The following is a 17,698-nucleotide window of genomic DNA, read 5'->3' as shown; positions in this document are numbered from 1 at the left end:
GAGCAATCCTCCAAACATGTTATCAATGGGATCAGCCCTTCATTAACAGTGGATGATAAGAGTGGCATAGAATCAAGCAGAAGGCATTACTACAAAATTGCGGCCCATATATCAACTAGGCTTCACTAGTTTTGGTGTTGAGGTGGTTAAGTTATGGGGTTTTACGTGCCGAAACCATGATCTTATTATGAGGCACGCCGTAGTGGGGGACACCGGACCACCTGAGGTTCTTTAACATGCACCTAAATCTAAGTGCACAGGTTTTTGCATTTTGCCCGGATCAAAATGAGGCCACCGTGGCCGGAATTTTATCCTGCAACCTCGTGCTCAGCAGCCCAACACCATAGCCATTGAGCAACCATGGTGGGTGGAGGCGGTGCCGGCAATGTATGAAAACGAAAGTGTCTCTATTTCTGCTCAACTCGATGGCCAAACTTGCACACAATCGTGCAGTCCGATTCCGAATTATTGCACGGCATGCTACAAGGTGCCCAAAATCTTGGTTGTCCTTATACATTAAATCTAAGGGGCTAGCGATGGTGTCGCGGAGCTGCCCTAATCATTAAACAATGTAAATCATGAGTGTCTGAATTAATTGTCAGTCGGAGACTGTAACAATAATGTGTCCTCATTGAATTAAAAAAAGCTATGTGCCTGAGACAGTGCAGTTGCAGATGGCCCCAACTACATGACATTTACCAGGCGTGCTGTACACTTCTGCCGGCTGTTACGTTATGTTGACTCGCCAAACCAGCTTTGTTGTGCTATTAGTACAGAGATACGATTAGCCTAGGGACGCAAGTGATGCAACAGTTATTCCACAAAAGTGGGTGCGGAAATTAGCCATTTTTATACACGATAGGAAAATACAGCTAATCCATGGGTGCACCTGATAAAGGCAAGAAAATAGAGCATGTTGCTTTTGCAACATGCAGACACTAAGAACAGCCTTTACCTAATGCTCATGTAAGCATGTTCCTATTCCTATTTTCTACTAGTGCAGAAATGTAAGCCAGCCCAGTTTATTCTTTTAAGGACGAGATGTATTAATACCCCAAAAAATGTCCATTTTCTCTCTAAATGTGGAAAACACATTGAGAATAAGCATAATTAACAAAAAGAAAAGATATGTTGCGGGAACTTTTTCAGCCACAGGGGCGAAACACCGAGGAGTGAATTGGAAGTGAGCTTCACTTCAAGCCTCTTATGGCTTTGTTTGAAATTTGTTTAGAGAGCTCACATCATATGTGAACCACAGGTGCAGATTTCATTTGCTTTCTGTCACGTGTGTGTTACCACTGCAGCCGGACATGTTGCATCAGGGCTTGCTTTCAAAAGAAAGGGAATCACTTGCCAAACGTCTTCCTCATCCTATGTTCCTGCTCAAAACCAGCAAATGATGCTTGCTGCTACTCAATTCACTGTTGGGCACACATTTAGTCAGAAACTGTACTCATTACTGAAACTCAGCAAGAGAAAAATCTATAATGGCAACATTCGTCCAAAAAGGGTTAAAGGGGCCCTGAAACACATTTCTAATTATAGATTGTCCTCAGTATTAAAGGACGCCGCCTCGCAGATTCTCATACGGAAAAAAAATTTCGCATCCTTCAACTGTAAGTACAGTTCTCGCACCAATAACCGGGTAGCCCTCTCTTTTCATCTGTGCTAGCACACTGGAAGCTACACAGCGGAGAAGCCAAGAGAGCAAAGCTGCACCCGACAGTTGAGTGTCACGGCACCAAAAGGGCTTGTCATGGCATTTCGTGATGTTAACGGTAGGCTATGCTGCACAGCATGCCGCTGCCATCTCAGAGGCCATGTGCAGCAGATGCAGCTACTATAAAATTAACTAAATTCTGGGGTTTTGCTCGCCAAAACCACGATCCGATTATGAGGCTTGTCATAGTGGGGGGGTCTCCGGGTTAATTTCGACCACCTGGGGTTCTTTAATGGGCACTCAATGCACAGTACCTGGGCATTCTTGCATTTCGCCCCCATCGAAATGCTGCCACTGCAGGCGGGATTCGATCTTGCGATCTCGTGCTTAACAGCCCAACATCATAGCCTTTTAAGCAACCACGGCAGGTTAGCAGATGCAGCTACACACAATTGTTGTTTGTAGGCTGGGAGTGCAAAGATAAAATGATTTTCACATCGTTTTGGGATTCCAGACATACATATTTTTTCATTTATTTAACTCAGAATTAGCAATTATGTATTACTGAGGATGCCCTCGCAATCACAATATCAGCCAATAGCATTGGTGGGCCAGCTGCTTTTGATGACCTTGCATGATGACATTGCAGAAGTGAGAGTAAGTAATTTTTCACTGTGTGTGACAGCAGATTGTAAATCTACTGCTGCAGGCAATGCAGTAATACTTCACTGATATGTTCACAGCAGGCTCTACATCAGATCAGCAACAATTTCTTCCTATGTTAAAATAGTGTTCCAGGGCCCCTTTGAGACAGTATACAGTCGATTTCCGTGAATTCAATCCTAATCAGACCAACTAAACTGGTCAAATTATCCTGCAGGTAGAATTGAATACAATGCAGAAAACATGCCGTTAATTCACTTGGCAGTATTTGTCTTTAAAATTAGCTTCACTGCAATACAGCTGTGTTATGAAGTGAATGCTTAAAAAAAAGTTTGCGCGGAGACACAAGGACAATGCCGAGAAAAGACAGGGATGAGCACTAAAGCACAACTTGCGAGTTAGTGCTCGTCCCTGTCTTTTCTCGGCATTGTCCTCCTGTCTCTGCCAAGCTTCTTCAGTATGCATTATGCATTTCGACCAACAGCCCAACCTTCTGCTCTCCTAATTATAAAGTGAAGCATGCTAAGCGAGAGGGGGTGGGAGAGGTGCCGCTGTTAAGGGACCTAGCATGTGTTCCTTAATTTACACACACGCACATGTGTAGTCTCCACTCCCAATATGAGCACCGAGACACCTAATAAGTTCACGGGCACGCCTTCAGAGCTTTAGATAGACCCCCTCTGTTTTGTTGGCTTTGAACTTCTCCTAGACTTCCAGAGTTTTTTTTTTTTATGTTACCACCTTCCTTTTCGCTAGCTTTCCCAAGGCACAGATGACTTTGCTTCTCGGAGCACAGTGCATGCCCGCGTGTATACTTAACAAGCATGTACTCGGCCCAGTTAACATTCTCATATACAAGACATGCGTGGTGAATGAAACGAGGGCTCAAATCGCCCCAGCAATGTCAGAAACTGCTCTAAATGGCTCCCAGTATGCTTACTAGGTGTCTACATGCTCATGCTGTTACCGGAGACAGCACACGAGCGCACGTATACACACACTATATTCCGTGACAATGGTCCCTTTTCATCCTTCGTATGCTTTACCGTGTAACACGGCTGTATTGGGCGAAGCTGACTGGTTAAGTTCGAATCATCTGCCGAAGGTCAATTTCGAGATCGAAATAAGAAGTTTGGGCTAATAAACATGTATGGGCGCCGGCCAGGACTTTCAGTTGGGATCAAATTAACTAAAATATAAAATTAACTGGAGCCAGATTAACGAAAGTCTACCATACCAGTAAACCAAGATTTCTTTGTCAGATCAGATGGCATGTTTTCGCCAGACATAACAGAGCATTCGCATTAGCTAGAATTTCCCCAACTCATGTTTTGTCTTTTGCAGTACATGTAAATACATAGAAACTAGTTCATACCTTCTGGAAAAGGATGCGAGAAAAAGCACACTAACCGAGAAAACATACAATCTACAGTAACTAAATATTATGACAGACCTAATGGTAGTTGACATCTACGTAATGCTACACGTTGCGCGAATTGTTGCAGCAAGATACACTGACACATGCTGAGCTGGTAGAGCTCGAGCGGCTCGACGCATGTTGCCATTTTGTGCAGCTTCGGCAGGTTTATGTTTGCACTCCTCGAATTCCAGTATGGGTCAGCATCTTCTTCGAGCGGGGTATTTTGGTATGATGTTACGCCGTGCCCACTCAGAACAAATCTTCCCTATTGCTCAGTGTTTTAAGATCGTGACTGGAAACCGAAATGAAATTGAGCTGGTGAGGGATGCCGGAATATGATGCCTACGATGCCACCAGAGCGAAACATGAAGCTCACTTCTTGCTGCCTGCAGCAGGGAACGGCCGCGCATTTGCATTCTCACCTATTGAAAGCATCCAGTCCTTCCAACGACACTATGCCTCATGTGCTGCAGAACGGATATAGGGAAAGGTGCTTATTGCAATAAGGTTGGCAGCGATAGCTGTGAATGCGGTGCACTGACCCAGGAGGAGATTTTTGGTGGTACCAGAAAACTGAATGTGCCCTGGCGTTTCCACCAAGGACAGGCGAGCAAGTATTGCGGGGAAGCTGCTGTGGTGGGCAGTTACTGTTCTCGACAGCGCGTGCCTCAGTCCTTTTCTTGTTTACACGAAATCACAGTTTCGCAATGTACACAATGTTGACACCAAGTGATTGTGTTTTCTGGGAACGTATGCACCAGTAAACCAATGTAACTGTATTGGGTAATTTCTTATGTTCTCGAGGGCAAACTTTGGCACCAGAAAATCGTAGATAACAGGATTGTATCAACATGGTTCTCCTGTACTAAGGCCCGCAGCTGGAAGCTATTCGATTGCTTCTGCAGGTTGTTTTATTTGCATGCTCTTATGGAAAGTTGGCTCTTGCTCAGCAGACTGCCCAGTGAGCTCGCATAACAGAAGAGTAACAGTAACTAGACTAGGTTACACATACATATACAGTAGAATCATATTAAACAGAAACAGCTCAAACAAAATCACTCGCTTTAAAGAACAAATGCCTCTAAAACGGTTCGTTTCGTATTTCAGTAAAAAAAGAAAAGAGAAGCTTCTGTTAAGTGGAAGCTTAATTGTTACATCTCTGTGTAAATACACACAACCGCAGTCAATGTTCCAACACTGCAGTCGGAGCTGGCAGTACAAACACTATATATATATATATTTTTTTTTTTTTCGAGAAAACCTGGATGCAAAATTTTTTTGTAACACCCATCATCTATGAAAACCAGTATTCAAGAAAACCATCTAGCGATTAATGCTCTAGAAATCAAATATTGTTACATCTTTAATGAATAGTCAATACAGTAGAACCTCCTCGATACCATCCTGTTACGTACGATTTGCCAATGTTCGCGATTGAGAACACAAAAAAATGACCCAATACTGTTACGCTTATTTTTTTTACCGGTTCATACATTCCCAGAAAACACAATCTTTCTGCACCAATGTTTAGTAGACCATCAAAGTTCAACTGTATATGTTTTCTGGCTGGTAGATCCAATGTAAACAAGCAAAGGTGCACACGCAATCGAGAACAGTAGCTTCCTGCTGCAGCAGCTTCCCCACAATATTGTCACGTGGTGGTGACGTTGAATAACACAGTAGCAATACTGTGAACGACAAAAGTAGCTTTTATTGGGCGAACCTGTGCCCACAAAAGAGGCTACACTTATAGCACAACGATAGCGGCGAACACGCTCGGCGATCGTCGAAAATCTGATCAGCGGGTCAAGCGCGTCGGCTTTTATACAGCAGTCATCGAATGTTCCAGACTAAACGTTGGGACCCCGCATGCCTTCTACAAAGTTCTACACCATTCGTGTCAAGCGATGAAATCAGATAACACAAGGTTCGGCGACAACAGACAGCGGATAGAAGCATCAATAACTTTCCAGAAACTTCGGATACATGCAGGTGCGTCCCGCGCTGTGCGATAACATTTGTTAGGCGGCCCCAAAAGGTGTCGCCCGATAAAGACAAGTACACGTGTCAATATACTTGCCTGCCCATCTCACGTCAAAATGCTGGCGCGCAGCAAGGCTCTTACTCTTGTGCCAGCAGGTCTCTCGGATCATTGCACACCGCATTCACAGCTAACACGACCAACGCTATTGCAATAAGTATCTTCAGTTATCTGTTTCAGAGTGGGTGGGCCATAGTGCTGTTGGCAGCGTATTACATACCTTTACTAGGCGATAATCCAAACATGCTGCTGTTCCTGTTTGTGCTGCAGCCTTAAAACAGTATGAAAACGACAATGCACGTCGCGGGTCGCTCGGGTCACTACCTGCTCGACGCACGTCCACGTCTCATCTTCCTGGGTAGCGATTCGCGCCGATTGGGCATGCCAAAACTTCCCACCAAAATGCCTCGCTTAAAAAGCTGCTGACCCAGGCTGCATTGGAGGAGCATAAACGTAAGCTTGCCAAAGCCATAAAAACGACAATGTGCACTTTGAGGCCGCTCGAGCCCCACCAGCTCGGCACGCGTCGGCATCTCATGTTGCAATGATTTGCACAATGCTTCGCATTACGTAGATGTCAAGCACAGTTGAGCCTGAATTCTTTTAGTGACTTCTGATCATACACTTATCCTCACTTTCTTTTTTTCCAAAGCGTACGAATGAGGTTCTTCTTTAGTAGCTTCAAAATATATTTTATGGATACTGTTCGCCAAAGCACCATGCAATTCTTTTTTTTAAGCTGGCTGCTACATCCTTTCATCTCAAATTGTTAAAAGGTTCAACGACATACAGTAAAACCTCGTTACAATGAAGTTGAAGGGGGGTCATAATTCGTTATAACTATTAATTCGTTATAGTCACTATCCATTTCTATTCACAATTAGCAAGCAAGAGAGGATGTACAGTCGCCGACCGTTTATCTGGACCTCACGGGGACTGGGGAAATGTCCGAATAAACAGGTGTCCAAAAAAAGCAGATCAAGAAAAAAAAATCCTTTATTTCCACGCACTTATTCGGGCTCGGCAGTAGGCTTGAAGAAATCGTGAATGCGCCGTTGCACACTGTTCCGTTCACGTGCAATCAGATAGGCCTGAATCGTGGAGAGGGTCGTACGGTCACTATAGGTGGCTGAAAGCACAGTTGCTGCTTGTGCACGCTCCGCATGCGACGGCAGCATAGCACATGGTGCATCATCTTCCAACTTGGAGTCATTGTCCGGCGGTCCAGCAGAAACCTGACGAATTATCTCGCCGTCGTCGAGTTCTGCGCATGTCAGTACAGCAGTGTCAGCACCTGTGAAACTGTCAAATGAGACGGTGTCCGGAATCGCAATGCAACCACTGAGCAGGTCTCGGCAGAACATTTTCGGCGTCAGTAGGGAGCACATCAGAAGGCGACAAATCCTAGGCCTCCCGGCACCCGCTTGCCGGCATTCCCCAGCGCAGTCTACGCGGGCACTGTCGGCGCCATTATACACTTGATAGGATGGTTCCATATGCCGCATTAGGTCACCGCAACCTCGACACAGCCTACAAAGCAAACATCACGATGCCATCACAACAACACCAGTCGCACAAACGAAAAATGTGGCCTACTCGCAGCGTCGCGCATGAAGAAACAAATCAGCTGCTACATTGTCTTGACATGGCTTACTAAGCTGAGACCGGAACTGCTGTAACCCCGAACCAGGCAGAAACAATGATGATGAGCGGGGATTTGCAGTAGCGCCACTTCGTGGGGCAGCAAGGAGGCTCCGTTCAAAACAAAAATAGCGTTCAGCAAGTCTAACTACGCACCGGTCAGAGTCGGTGCATGGTGCTCTCGATCGAGTTGGCTCAAGGAGTGTCCGAAAAATCGGACGAGAGGTTGCAAGACGTCCGAACTTTCGGCAGTTATACATTATAGTCTACGGGGAGAATAGCGGTGCCGCGAAGCAGACCGAATAATCGAGCATGTCCAAATTCTTGGAGTCCGAAAAATCAGTCGGCAACTGTACCCATCACCAAATCTCACAGCAGCCTGCTACGTGAAAAGAAAACGGCCGTCACATGGAAAAAAACAAGCGAAAAAAAAAAAGAACAGCAAGGAAGCAAGGAATTGCTACTTTATCACTGATCGATCAACAGCACACCAGCTGGCGGCTCACTTCGCAGAAAAAAAGTCCTTGATAGATTTTTGCCGCATCTTCTTCAGGCGAATGATGGCTTTTTCAGCTGCAGGCGCTATTTCGAGTCCGTCCTCGCAGTCATTGTGAGCGTCAAAGAAACGATACAGCAGGTCTGTTGCATCCAGCGCTTGTGCGGATGTCGGTACTTTGGGTCAGGCTCCGGGCTGGCGTCGACACATTTGTTACTGTTGTCATTACGCACCCCCGTCGCAGCGCGCATGATTTCCGCCTCTGTTAGCTCTTCAGTCATCACAGCACCAGCATCGGCACTGACGTACGTGCAGAAGGTGTCGCAGTCGGACACAACGCCGACATCAAGGAAAGCACTTCACGATGCTAGGGCTTGGTCGCCCATAGCACCCTCACTGGCGGCAGCACCGAGATCTTTGCTGTAACCGCCACAGCTGACATCAAATGAGAAGCAAATGGCGATCGTGCTTGCCGATACAGCCATCCAAGCAGCCTGTAGCATCTCGATCGCCGTGTACAACTCGATCGTGGACTCGCGATTCATGGTCATGTTAAGCAGAATCTGCTTAATCACATGCTTGTGATTGTCTGACTTAAAGTTCATGATAACTTCTTGGTCAAGGGGTTGCACAACTGCAGTGCAGTTTGACGGCAAGAAGTATAGCTCGATGTTCTTGAGCACAGCAGCAGCATGATGGGCCGCACAGTTGTCCAGTACGGGGAATATCCCGGTTTTGCTTGCCCAGCCGCTCGTCCCACTCCCGCAGCCGTTGTGCGAAAATTTCTTATCATCCAAACCTTATGGTTGGACACGTAACTCACTTGGAGCTTTCGTTTGTCTTTAAAGCATCGTGGTGACGCACTTTTGCCAACAACCACGAGGGCCGGCACCTTTTCCAACCCATCCATGTTGGCACAATGCAACACGGTCACACGGACCTTGCTCTGCGTACTGCCCTGGCAGCGTTCACTTTTGAGGGCCGAGGTTTTTTGCGACAGTATCTGGTAGAAGATGGCAGCCTCATCTGCATAGGACAAATCCTTGACGCTGTATTTTTCTAGCAGCTGTCCAATGTTTGTCTCCACCCATGCCACTGCAGCTTCGTGGTCAACAGACTGCACTTCCTCGCTGACAGCCCTGCCAATGATGTCGTGGCGCTTCTTGAAATGCTGCAGCCAGCCAACACTCGCCACAAAATTGTCGTGTCCCATGATGCAAATGAAGTCCCTCACTTTGCGTTGCAACAGTGCCCCACTCTCACAGAAGTGCTGCTTGTTCTTGCGTCCAAAAACCACTTGAAGACCACCTCCTCTACGGCTTCGAAAGCGAGGGCTCACAGCTTCTTTCTGTTGCCTTTTACGCCACGTGCGACAGCACCGGTGACAGCTTTTTTGCTGCTCAATATTGTCGACAGTGTGCTCAATGCTATGCCAAAATCTTTGGCCACATTTTTTCTTCTTCCCACCGGACTTGACGGCTTTCAGCATAGCCACCTTCTGATCGATTGATATTTTGTGCTTCCGTTTGCCGTTGCCGTTGTCCATCTCCTTTCTGCCGGCGGGAACTCGCACGAACGAACCTGAACACGGACGCTTATATCCTTGATGAGCACGCAGGCAACGGCAAGCAACAACAAAACCGCAGTCGGGGCTGCCCCACATGTGTAGCAGAAGGGCGGGTGGGTCCACCAGTTCCACGGAAAAGGGAAGGCCGGGATACGCGCACATCGCACGCTATAAGACATTGAGCTGACGGGTACCAAAATGGTCAGTAAATGCTCATTGTAGAAGAAAAATAAGGTTCGTTGTACCCATTGCGAGGGAATTTTAGCTTCATTAAGACGAGGTTTTCAATACATGTGTATCTATTGGAATTTCAAGGGGAATTACGATTGCTTCGTTATATCCATTAGTTCATTATATCCTATTTCGTTATAACGAGTTTTACAGTATAGTGCTGCCTCCCTACTTATCTTTCTCAGTAAATGACACTCATCTTAAATAATAGAGGTTTGTCAGATTCCTTGAGATCCCACTGCACAGGAGAGGGACAGCGACAACCCAGCTGTCACGAAGAGGCTGACAATTTTGCTACCACAAATTGTCTTCTCTAACTTTCATTTGCTTGCCCTTCATCATGACTACGAAGATAAAAAAGCAAAGTTTAACCCTTCTCTGTGGTGAACTGAAAGGACAGCTCGAACTTATGGTCACTGCCTCAGTCCTTTCCAGGTCATCTGTGTCTGTCGTCTCCGTACTTAGTAGTTTCCCCGGCTATAATATATAGTTCTTCTTAACTACTCCAATTTGTTTTCGTCTGCAGTGTGTACTGCACGAGGGTGCTCCGACTAAGCAAAATGAACTTGTATTAAGAAATTGTAAAATAATTTCGACACTCCTGGGCTAATGCGAGGCTTACCTTCCAAGGCAAGCAGTTCAGGGGGGTCAGGCTGGCCGCTCCGAGGATTTGCGTCGTGCAACCGCTGGAGGGTTTCATCGATTTGGGCCTGCATGCATGAACAAGTTGCACCATCACTGCAATTGGCACAGAACACCTTTTCAAAGAAAAAAAAGAGAGAAAGTCATTCTAGATACATTCCCTAAGCACACAGAATACAAGTACCCACTATTGTTACTATTGTTATTTTAGATGCAATATTCCTTTAACGTCATCTATAAAATTTCATTAAAACTCTGGGGTTTTATGTGCGAAAACCACGGTATGATTATGAGGCACACCATAGTGGGGTCTCCAGATTACTTTTTGACCATATGGGTTCTTTTGTGTTCACCTAAATCCAAGTATCATATTTTCCAAACTGTAAGCTGCAACCCCTTTTCTCAAGCTTCCAAGAAACTCGTACAGTCACCGACTAATTTTCTGGACTCCAAAAATTTGGACTTGATGAATATCCTGAACTTAATAAATTCATTGTCAGAGCTCCCATAGAGGTAAAGCACTTGAGCGACCGATTTTTCAATTTAGGCCCCAAGGTTTGGTTTTCTGGAACAAATTGCTCATTCTGAGCCGTGCTACCCGATCTTGGAAACCCCCATGTTGGATATTCCGTTGTCTTGGCCAGGCTTGGCTTCCAGTGGCCCGCTTTATACACTTCACGATCGGGAGGCACATGCTATCGATACACAGAGTGCACTATCCTTCAGTCTCTGAGACCATGCCCACTCTTCCTTTTTTTCTTTTTTCTAATTTTTGGTCACCATTCTGCACGTGGTGTAGCCAGAGAGCAAGTGTGCCTCAAACATATGGTCACATCTTTGCGTGTCTTTGTGCGGCTTTGCATTCGTGTGTTTGGCGCCGCCTACTGTGCCTTTGCCAGAGCCATGTGGTGTGAAGAAACATGCTCGTTTCTTTGATCTCCATGGCGATTTTCGTTGGCAAAGATCGCCAACACGGTGATGCTCTTGGAGACCCTAAACGGAGATGTCACTCTTGCACAAATCCAAGCAAATCTGAATGGCTTCAAGCATAGTATGAGGCAGGGCATTGTAAGCGATTCTTTTTTAACCGCTCTAAGCCGCTCTCTCTTTGCTGGACAAATATTTCGGACTTTTTGATTTTTCACACTATTTTTCGGTCTTCGAAAGGTCCACAAAATCAGTCAGCAACCGCATATAAGTTGCACCAGTGTATAAGATGCCCCTATTTTAATTTGAATAGCATGATGAAGCACAATTACGCACGCTTGTGCATTCGTTGCAAAATGCCGCAAACAAAATTTTTACAAGCTGGGAATTCCAGCAGAAAAGACTTCAACCAACACAGCTCTTAGGCACAGAAAACAAACATTTACAGTTAAATCTCAATATAACAAAGTCGGTAAAACCGGCAATTTGCTTCATTATATCGAAATTTTGTTCAATTGAAATTTGGCCTTTTATGCAAAGAAGTGTTGCTGCCGATCAATTTTTTTTACTCGGAAAGGGGACGCAGAATTTTCCAAATTATCGGGCAATCGAAGAAAGCATGTTTGAATGAGGAAACAATTCGTTCTTATGAATCTAGGAGTCGGCGACTAATGATACGGTTTCATGCCACGTACGTCGACAATATCTTCACATAGGCGGTACGAATTAAGCCAAGTCAGCCACGCTTTCGTGTCCACTCCGCACAGCTGCAGCTGATAGTTCCGCCCACACTGGGATGATGCTATTGGGAAAAGTGCCGGCAGCGGGGAGCAAATGCTTCGTCTGCCTCTTGCTCCAATGAGTCACCGTAACTCGAGATTATGCAACCTCCAATACTACACGCACCGTAAGACTGTTTACATGGTGCCATGCCATCTCAGCACGCCCATCCTTTGCAAATGCGGCCGATTGCCTCCAAAACAGGGTGCGCGGCTGCGTTTGCGCTCAGCCACGCTTACAGCCGTGTGCGCAGCCACAACCGAGACCCGCGCCAGAAATCACGATGCACGACAACTTATCCCCCCACATTCCGCTCCTGACTGCCCCCTCGGGCATGCGCGCTTGATCGCGAGCTCGCTGCCCTCCTTCTTTTTCCCTTTGCTCGCCCGGGAAGGCAGCACTCGCGAAGCACCCACCTTTCTTGCCTCGCCTACGCACACTTTCACTCACACCTAAAGGACCCAGTGCATGGAGCAGGACAGGATCTTATCGCACGTGGGCTTTGCACGGAACATGATGCGGCTCCGCTTCGGAGGTCGCTCTTGTCACGCCGCGTGTTACTTGAGAGGTGCGTTTGCAAACAGCCATTTGTAATCCAATTATTTGACCATCTGCGTCCGCAAAAGTTTGTTTATTGTCTTGGCATTCCTCTGTGGTGGCAGTGAAATTTCGTTATGTAGAAATCGCATACAAACGCACTTTGTTATATTGAAGTTCTAAATACATGAGTCTTCTATGGACAAGAGGTTATGAAAAGTTAAATGCTTCGTTATATCGAGAATTTCGTTATATTGAAGTTCGTTACATCGAGGTTTAACTCTATTGCAATTCACTCGAAACCATTGAAGGCCTCTGACACAGTCAAAAGGTTCAGCTAATTCAGCCAGCAGCATCACTGGGTCAGGTTCTGACGCCTCGTACGGCGATGACATTGCTTTTGAGGCATGGTGTGCTCGGGAAAAAAAAAACTCATATTGGCCGTGCCAGCACACATGGCTTACAATCTGGAAAATACGGTACACAAATGTGTTTGCATTTCACCCACACCGAAATGCAGCCACTGGGGCTGGGATCAAACTGGGGACCTTGCGCTCAGCCGCTTGAGCTCAGCTGCACAACGCCACAGCCACCAAGCTACCCTAGCAGCTCAATGGTTTCTGTTACGTCACATTCTTCAATAATGCAAGTTGAGAAATATTTATTTCCTTCCACGTGGATTTAAGGCGGTTCTCTTGAGCTGAGCTTCTGCTAAGACACATCAGGCTTCAGGGTACTTCTGAGTCCATGTTAATTAAACTATAGCTCCGACTGGTTGCAGACAAGATTTCACTGCCAACATTGTTGCAGTAACTACAGCCATCGCATTTTACAAACACATGCGCACAGATGCACAGGCATTTCAAAGAAAAAAAAACTAATTCTGTGGCACTCAAGTTTGAGCAAAATAAGTTCTTCACTTTGTAAGCAACAATGTGAATGCTCTAAAAAAAATTGAGAAATACTGTATGCATGCTCCTTCAAGTCGGCACTCGCTAGTGGGAGCATAAAAAATTAACTACTTAAAAACAGCTACATATAATTAGCGTAATCGCTTTTCAGTCTGAATGCCTCACAATTAACAAGCAAAACCTCTGCTATAAATTAGTCCAATGCAAAACAACAAGTTGAAGTGACGTCTGGTGAGCAAGAGATGCAATCAAAAAGTGGCTCTTGGATGCCACTTCATGTGATGCAACAAAGTGCAGTCGAACTTACTTATAACGATACCGGTTTTAACAATATATCGGTTATAACAATGAGAAGCTGCTTCACCATCAACTTTTGCATGTTTTCCATGGTGAAACAACCCACTAACTACAATGCCCCGATGCCGCATTATCGGTTATAACGATGAAGCATGGCTGCTGGGTGTCCGAGACGAAAGGTAGTGAAATGAGAAATCCTTAAAAAGAAAAAAAGAAAACAAGAAATTCGAGCCACTGCACGATGGGCCACTACTCCAACAGCCACCGCACGCTCATTTTCCAGCCACCTCCGCACAGCTCTCTCTCCCATCACCCTTTCACCCCTCCGAAACATGAATGGACCGCGCCAAATGCGCTGCAAGCAGAACGCTCGCAATTTGCTAGCTGGCTCCTCATTCAGCGCAGTTCTGCAAACAGCTTAATTGCTCACACTCGCGGTTGTCGGTTGTGTCGAAGTCGTTCCTAGCCACGCGGTTTGTCAGCCTCGCTTGACTCGCCGCCGAAACGGAAAATGGCTGATCCGCCCGCTGATAATTGGCAATGCATGACGTTGCCAGTGAAAAGAAAGCGCACGGCTATAGATGTGGAAACTAAGTGCTTCTAACCGATGAGATGATCACCAACGTGCTTGCATCAGATAGCGATGGCAACGACGGCAGCGTTGACGCGGTAGGGCAGGCTGCCTCAACGTTGTCCTCACAGGAGGCCTTGCAGATGATTCAGTCCCCTCCGGGGCTTCGTTTTCACGAGGAACCTTCCGCTGCACTACGTGGAGCACTTCGATGCCTTGGAGAAGGATGTCGGCAAGCTTCGTATAAAGCATGCGAGGCTGACGTGCATAGGCTTTTCTCGTGCAAGCCAGTAACAAGTACGTGGCGAGATACTTGCGGCGATCTCTCCTCAGCGTTTCTTCTGGATTTCTCAAGCTGACAGGCTGCCGCGGCAGTTTTCTCACTTTTTAATAGGCTCCTTTTGGGACGACCAAAGCGATGCCTCGGCAGTGCTCGCATATCACTTGCCACCCGTGACACCTCTTTGCAGTTGTTATAGCAGTGCCATTCAATGCCGGCAGCCACAGCTTGTTACCTGCGACTGGAGTGCCCGGGAAGCATCAAGGGGTGAAAAGCACATGGAGCCGACACGCCGGTAAGAAAAAATTGCAACCTGACTGATATTTCAAGGTATCACAGTTCCAAGTTATTGAGGGCTTACTGTAATTAACGTTCGACCCTGTAATGTGTGTCAAGCAACGGCACCTAACCATAAACAAGCTGGTGCTTCCTACTCACAGGATCCACACGCAACGGTTCAGGCTCTGTGACGGGTGCTTCCGGCTCGGGCTGAACTTCAGGTTCTGGAGGGCGGCCTACAACAAAGGCAATAAAGCACAGTGAGTGTCCTACATACATCCTCGACGTGCTCTTCCATAACTGACATTCACCAAGGAGTGACCTGGCAACCAACCTACGTGCCATATGGAGAATACAACCATTCTCGAGCGCTCACTTTCGAGGATACAATCCTTATGGCAACATTGTGCATGACTCGGCACTGAAGTGCTGGCATGTATGGCTAACAGTCTTCCTGGCACTGTGCCAAGCTCACTATCTTCACACAGTGCCAGTAACATTGCCAGGAGTACTCACCAATGCATTCGGTGCCAAGTCATGCAAAATTTCACTGAAGTGATTGTACCCCCGAAAGTGACTGCTCGAGAATACTGCACCATGTGTGAGGATGAATAAAGTAGTTTCACAGAGTTAAGGAAGCTCAAACCCACTCTTGCCTGCATTTTACAGTAAATAAAATATGTGAACCAAGAAGCTCAACTGAAATATCTGAGACACCCTTTGATTAATGCATTTGAATACAGTACTAAAAACAGTTCTGATACTGCCTACTTCAAAATGACACCCCGTACGTATCAACAGTATGTTTGAACTACAGTTTGGGAGATATGCTGTTCCATTTTGTACAATAAAAGCCCATCTTTTTACTAGCTGTATGTGCTGCTCTTTTCTTTTTATTCCTTTACTTCATTTCTCTTTTCACTTGTGCTTCCAATGTTTTTGTTTTGCGTTTATGCGCCAAGTAGTCAGAGCACATATTAACAAATTAACTTTTTTGGTTTACATGTTGAGTGAACGAGAACATAAATGCATTATTGCATGCATTACTTTACCGTGGCTACACTGCTCTAAACTGAGCCACCTTTCAGCAAAGCTGTATACCTCTACCGCCCAAGGAAATTTTCGTGTCGTAAGCAATACGTGGGCCGATCCCGAAGATAAGTGCAATGCTGGGCCGACCCGCAGCGGAGGTTGATGGTTATAACGAAGTAATTACGACCCCCCCTTCAACTTCGTTATAACGAGGTTTTACTGTACTTGCATCCAGATGGTAATAATGTACAACTGCCTTCCCACTGCTGCAAAAAGAGGAACAAAATGGGCATAACTACGGATCATGCCTGCGCTATGCTCGAAAAAGGCAATGCAAGCAAATACAAGAGGCTCCACCAAATTAGGCAAATGAAAAAATGCTAAGAAAAATTTTTAAATTTCATCACGAAGCATTCAGTATGCAACCGTTCAATTACTTCTCACATAATGATTACAGAGAACTTATGAAATACTGGGCAAGTGTATGCAACTTCATTGGTTATAGCATGAGGTGACATGTAACCAAAGGCTGAAGGAAGCACGACACCTGTGTGTTGCAGCTGCATCCTTCATTACCCAATTGACTGCGTTTCAAGTGCCTTCACAGATAACAGCTTTCGCTCCCACGTATAGGGCTGCAATAGCAACAGCCAACCATGGTGCAACTATTCACAGCCACATGGTCGCATCCACCACTTGCATATTAGAAGCGTCACGAGGGAAGGCAGCACATTTGTTTGCATTCAGAAAGGAATGTGCACAAAACAAAACTGTATCGTTGAAGAAACTGCAGCAGAATATGACAAAATGAGAAGAAATGGAGACAGATGCACAAGACTATAGAGTTCATCTTGTACATGTCTTTTAAATGCTGCAATTTTGGCGCTATGTTTTCTTCAATAATGCTGCAAGAGCATCACATTGCTGCCTACAGGCACTCGCGCCACGAATGCACCAAAATGGAAGAAGGCCGACCTTCTTCGAGGTCCGCAGTGACAAAGTTTGCTGGGAAAAGGCCCTCTCCTCGGTGGTTGGAGCCCTTCCACCAGTTGGGATCACTGCAATAGATGGAGACAGGATCAATGACACACTGCTCACAAGCGAAGAAAAATGTACTCAAACAAAAGGCACCTTCAAATTGTACTTGGCATCATGAAGACAAGTGTCCAACTGACATTACAAAAGCTAAGTCGCTGGCCAGATTTTACACCGAAGCTGGCAATGGCTAAGATCCCGGGATTTTTTCGCATCCATCACGTTGGCAGAAAACCCAGTGGGTCAATCCCGCCAGCACGTAGGGCCAGGAGCAATGTTTCATACCCCCCGTAAGGCACAGGCATGAAACAAACATACAGCACCAGCCTACATTTCAATAAGAAACACACAAATAAAAACAGCTATTGAACCACATGATTGGTGACGAGGCACACGCACTTCCACATACTTTAGTGTAGACATCTCAAAACTGGAAACAAAGCAGTGGTTCACTCACTTTATGGAAGAGTTTGGCCTCGGTTACTTCAACGATCCGATTCAACTAACTACTGCGCACGAGTCATGCATCAATGTAACTTTGGCCAAATTTTGTTCAAATAAGAATGGAAAACATCTGTGTGTATAATAGCAGTACTCACCTATCGGGCAGAAACCTGGAGGCTTATAAAAAGGGTTCTACTTAAATTGAGGACAACACAACAAGCTATGGAAAGAGGAATTATGGGTA

The 17,698-nt window shown here is 45.9% G+C and overlaps 1 protein-coding gene across 2 annotated transcripts in view; it reads right to left on the bottom strand.

Moving 5' to 3' along the window:
• Stam (signal transducing adaptor molecule) overlaps positions 1 to 17,698 on the bottom strand; it is an 86,280-nt gene that overhangs the window by 19,239 nt on the left and 49,343 nt on the right. For both annotated transcript variants that reach the window (XM_075690725.1, XM_075690726.1), the window contains 3 exons: positions 16,951 to 17,033; positions 15,103 to 15,179; positions 10,342 to 10,429 (listed from right to left, as the gene is read on the bottom strand). In XM_075690725.1, the coding sequence (XP_075546840.1) occupies positions 10,342 to 10,429; positions 15,103 to 15,179; positions 16,951 to 17,033 (248 nt within the window). The remainder of the gene's footprint in view (positions 1 to 10,341; positions 10,430 to 15,102; positions 15,180 to 16,950; positions 17,034 to 17,698) is intronic.

The sequence above is a fragment of the Dermacentor variabilis genome, chromosome 4 (assembly GCF_050947875.1).
Source record: "Dermacentor variabilis isolate Ectoservices chromosome 4, ASM5094787v1, whole genome shotgun sequence".
Taxonomy (NCBI): Eukaryota; Metazoa; Arthropoda; class Arachnida; order Ixodida; family Ixodidae; genus Dermacentor; species Dermacentor variabilis.
This window is presented reverse-complemented; position numbering and strand designations above follow the sequence as displayed.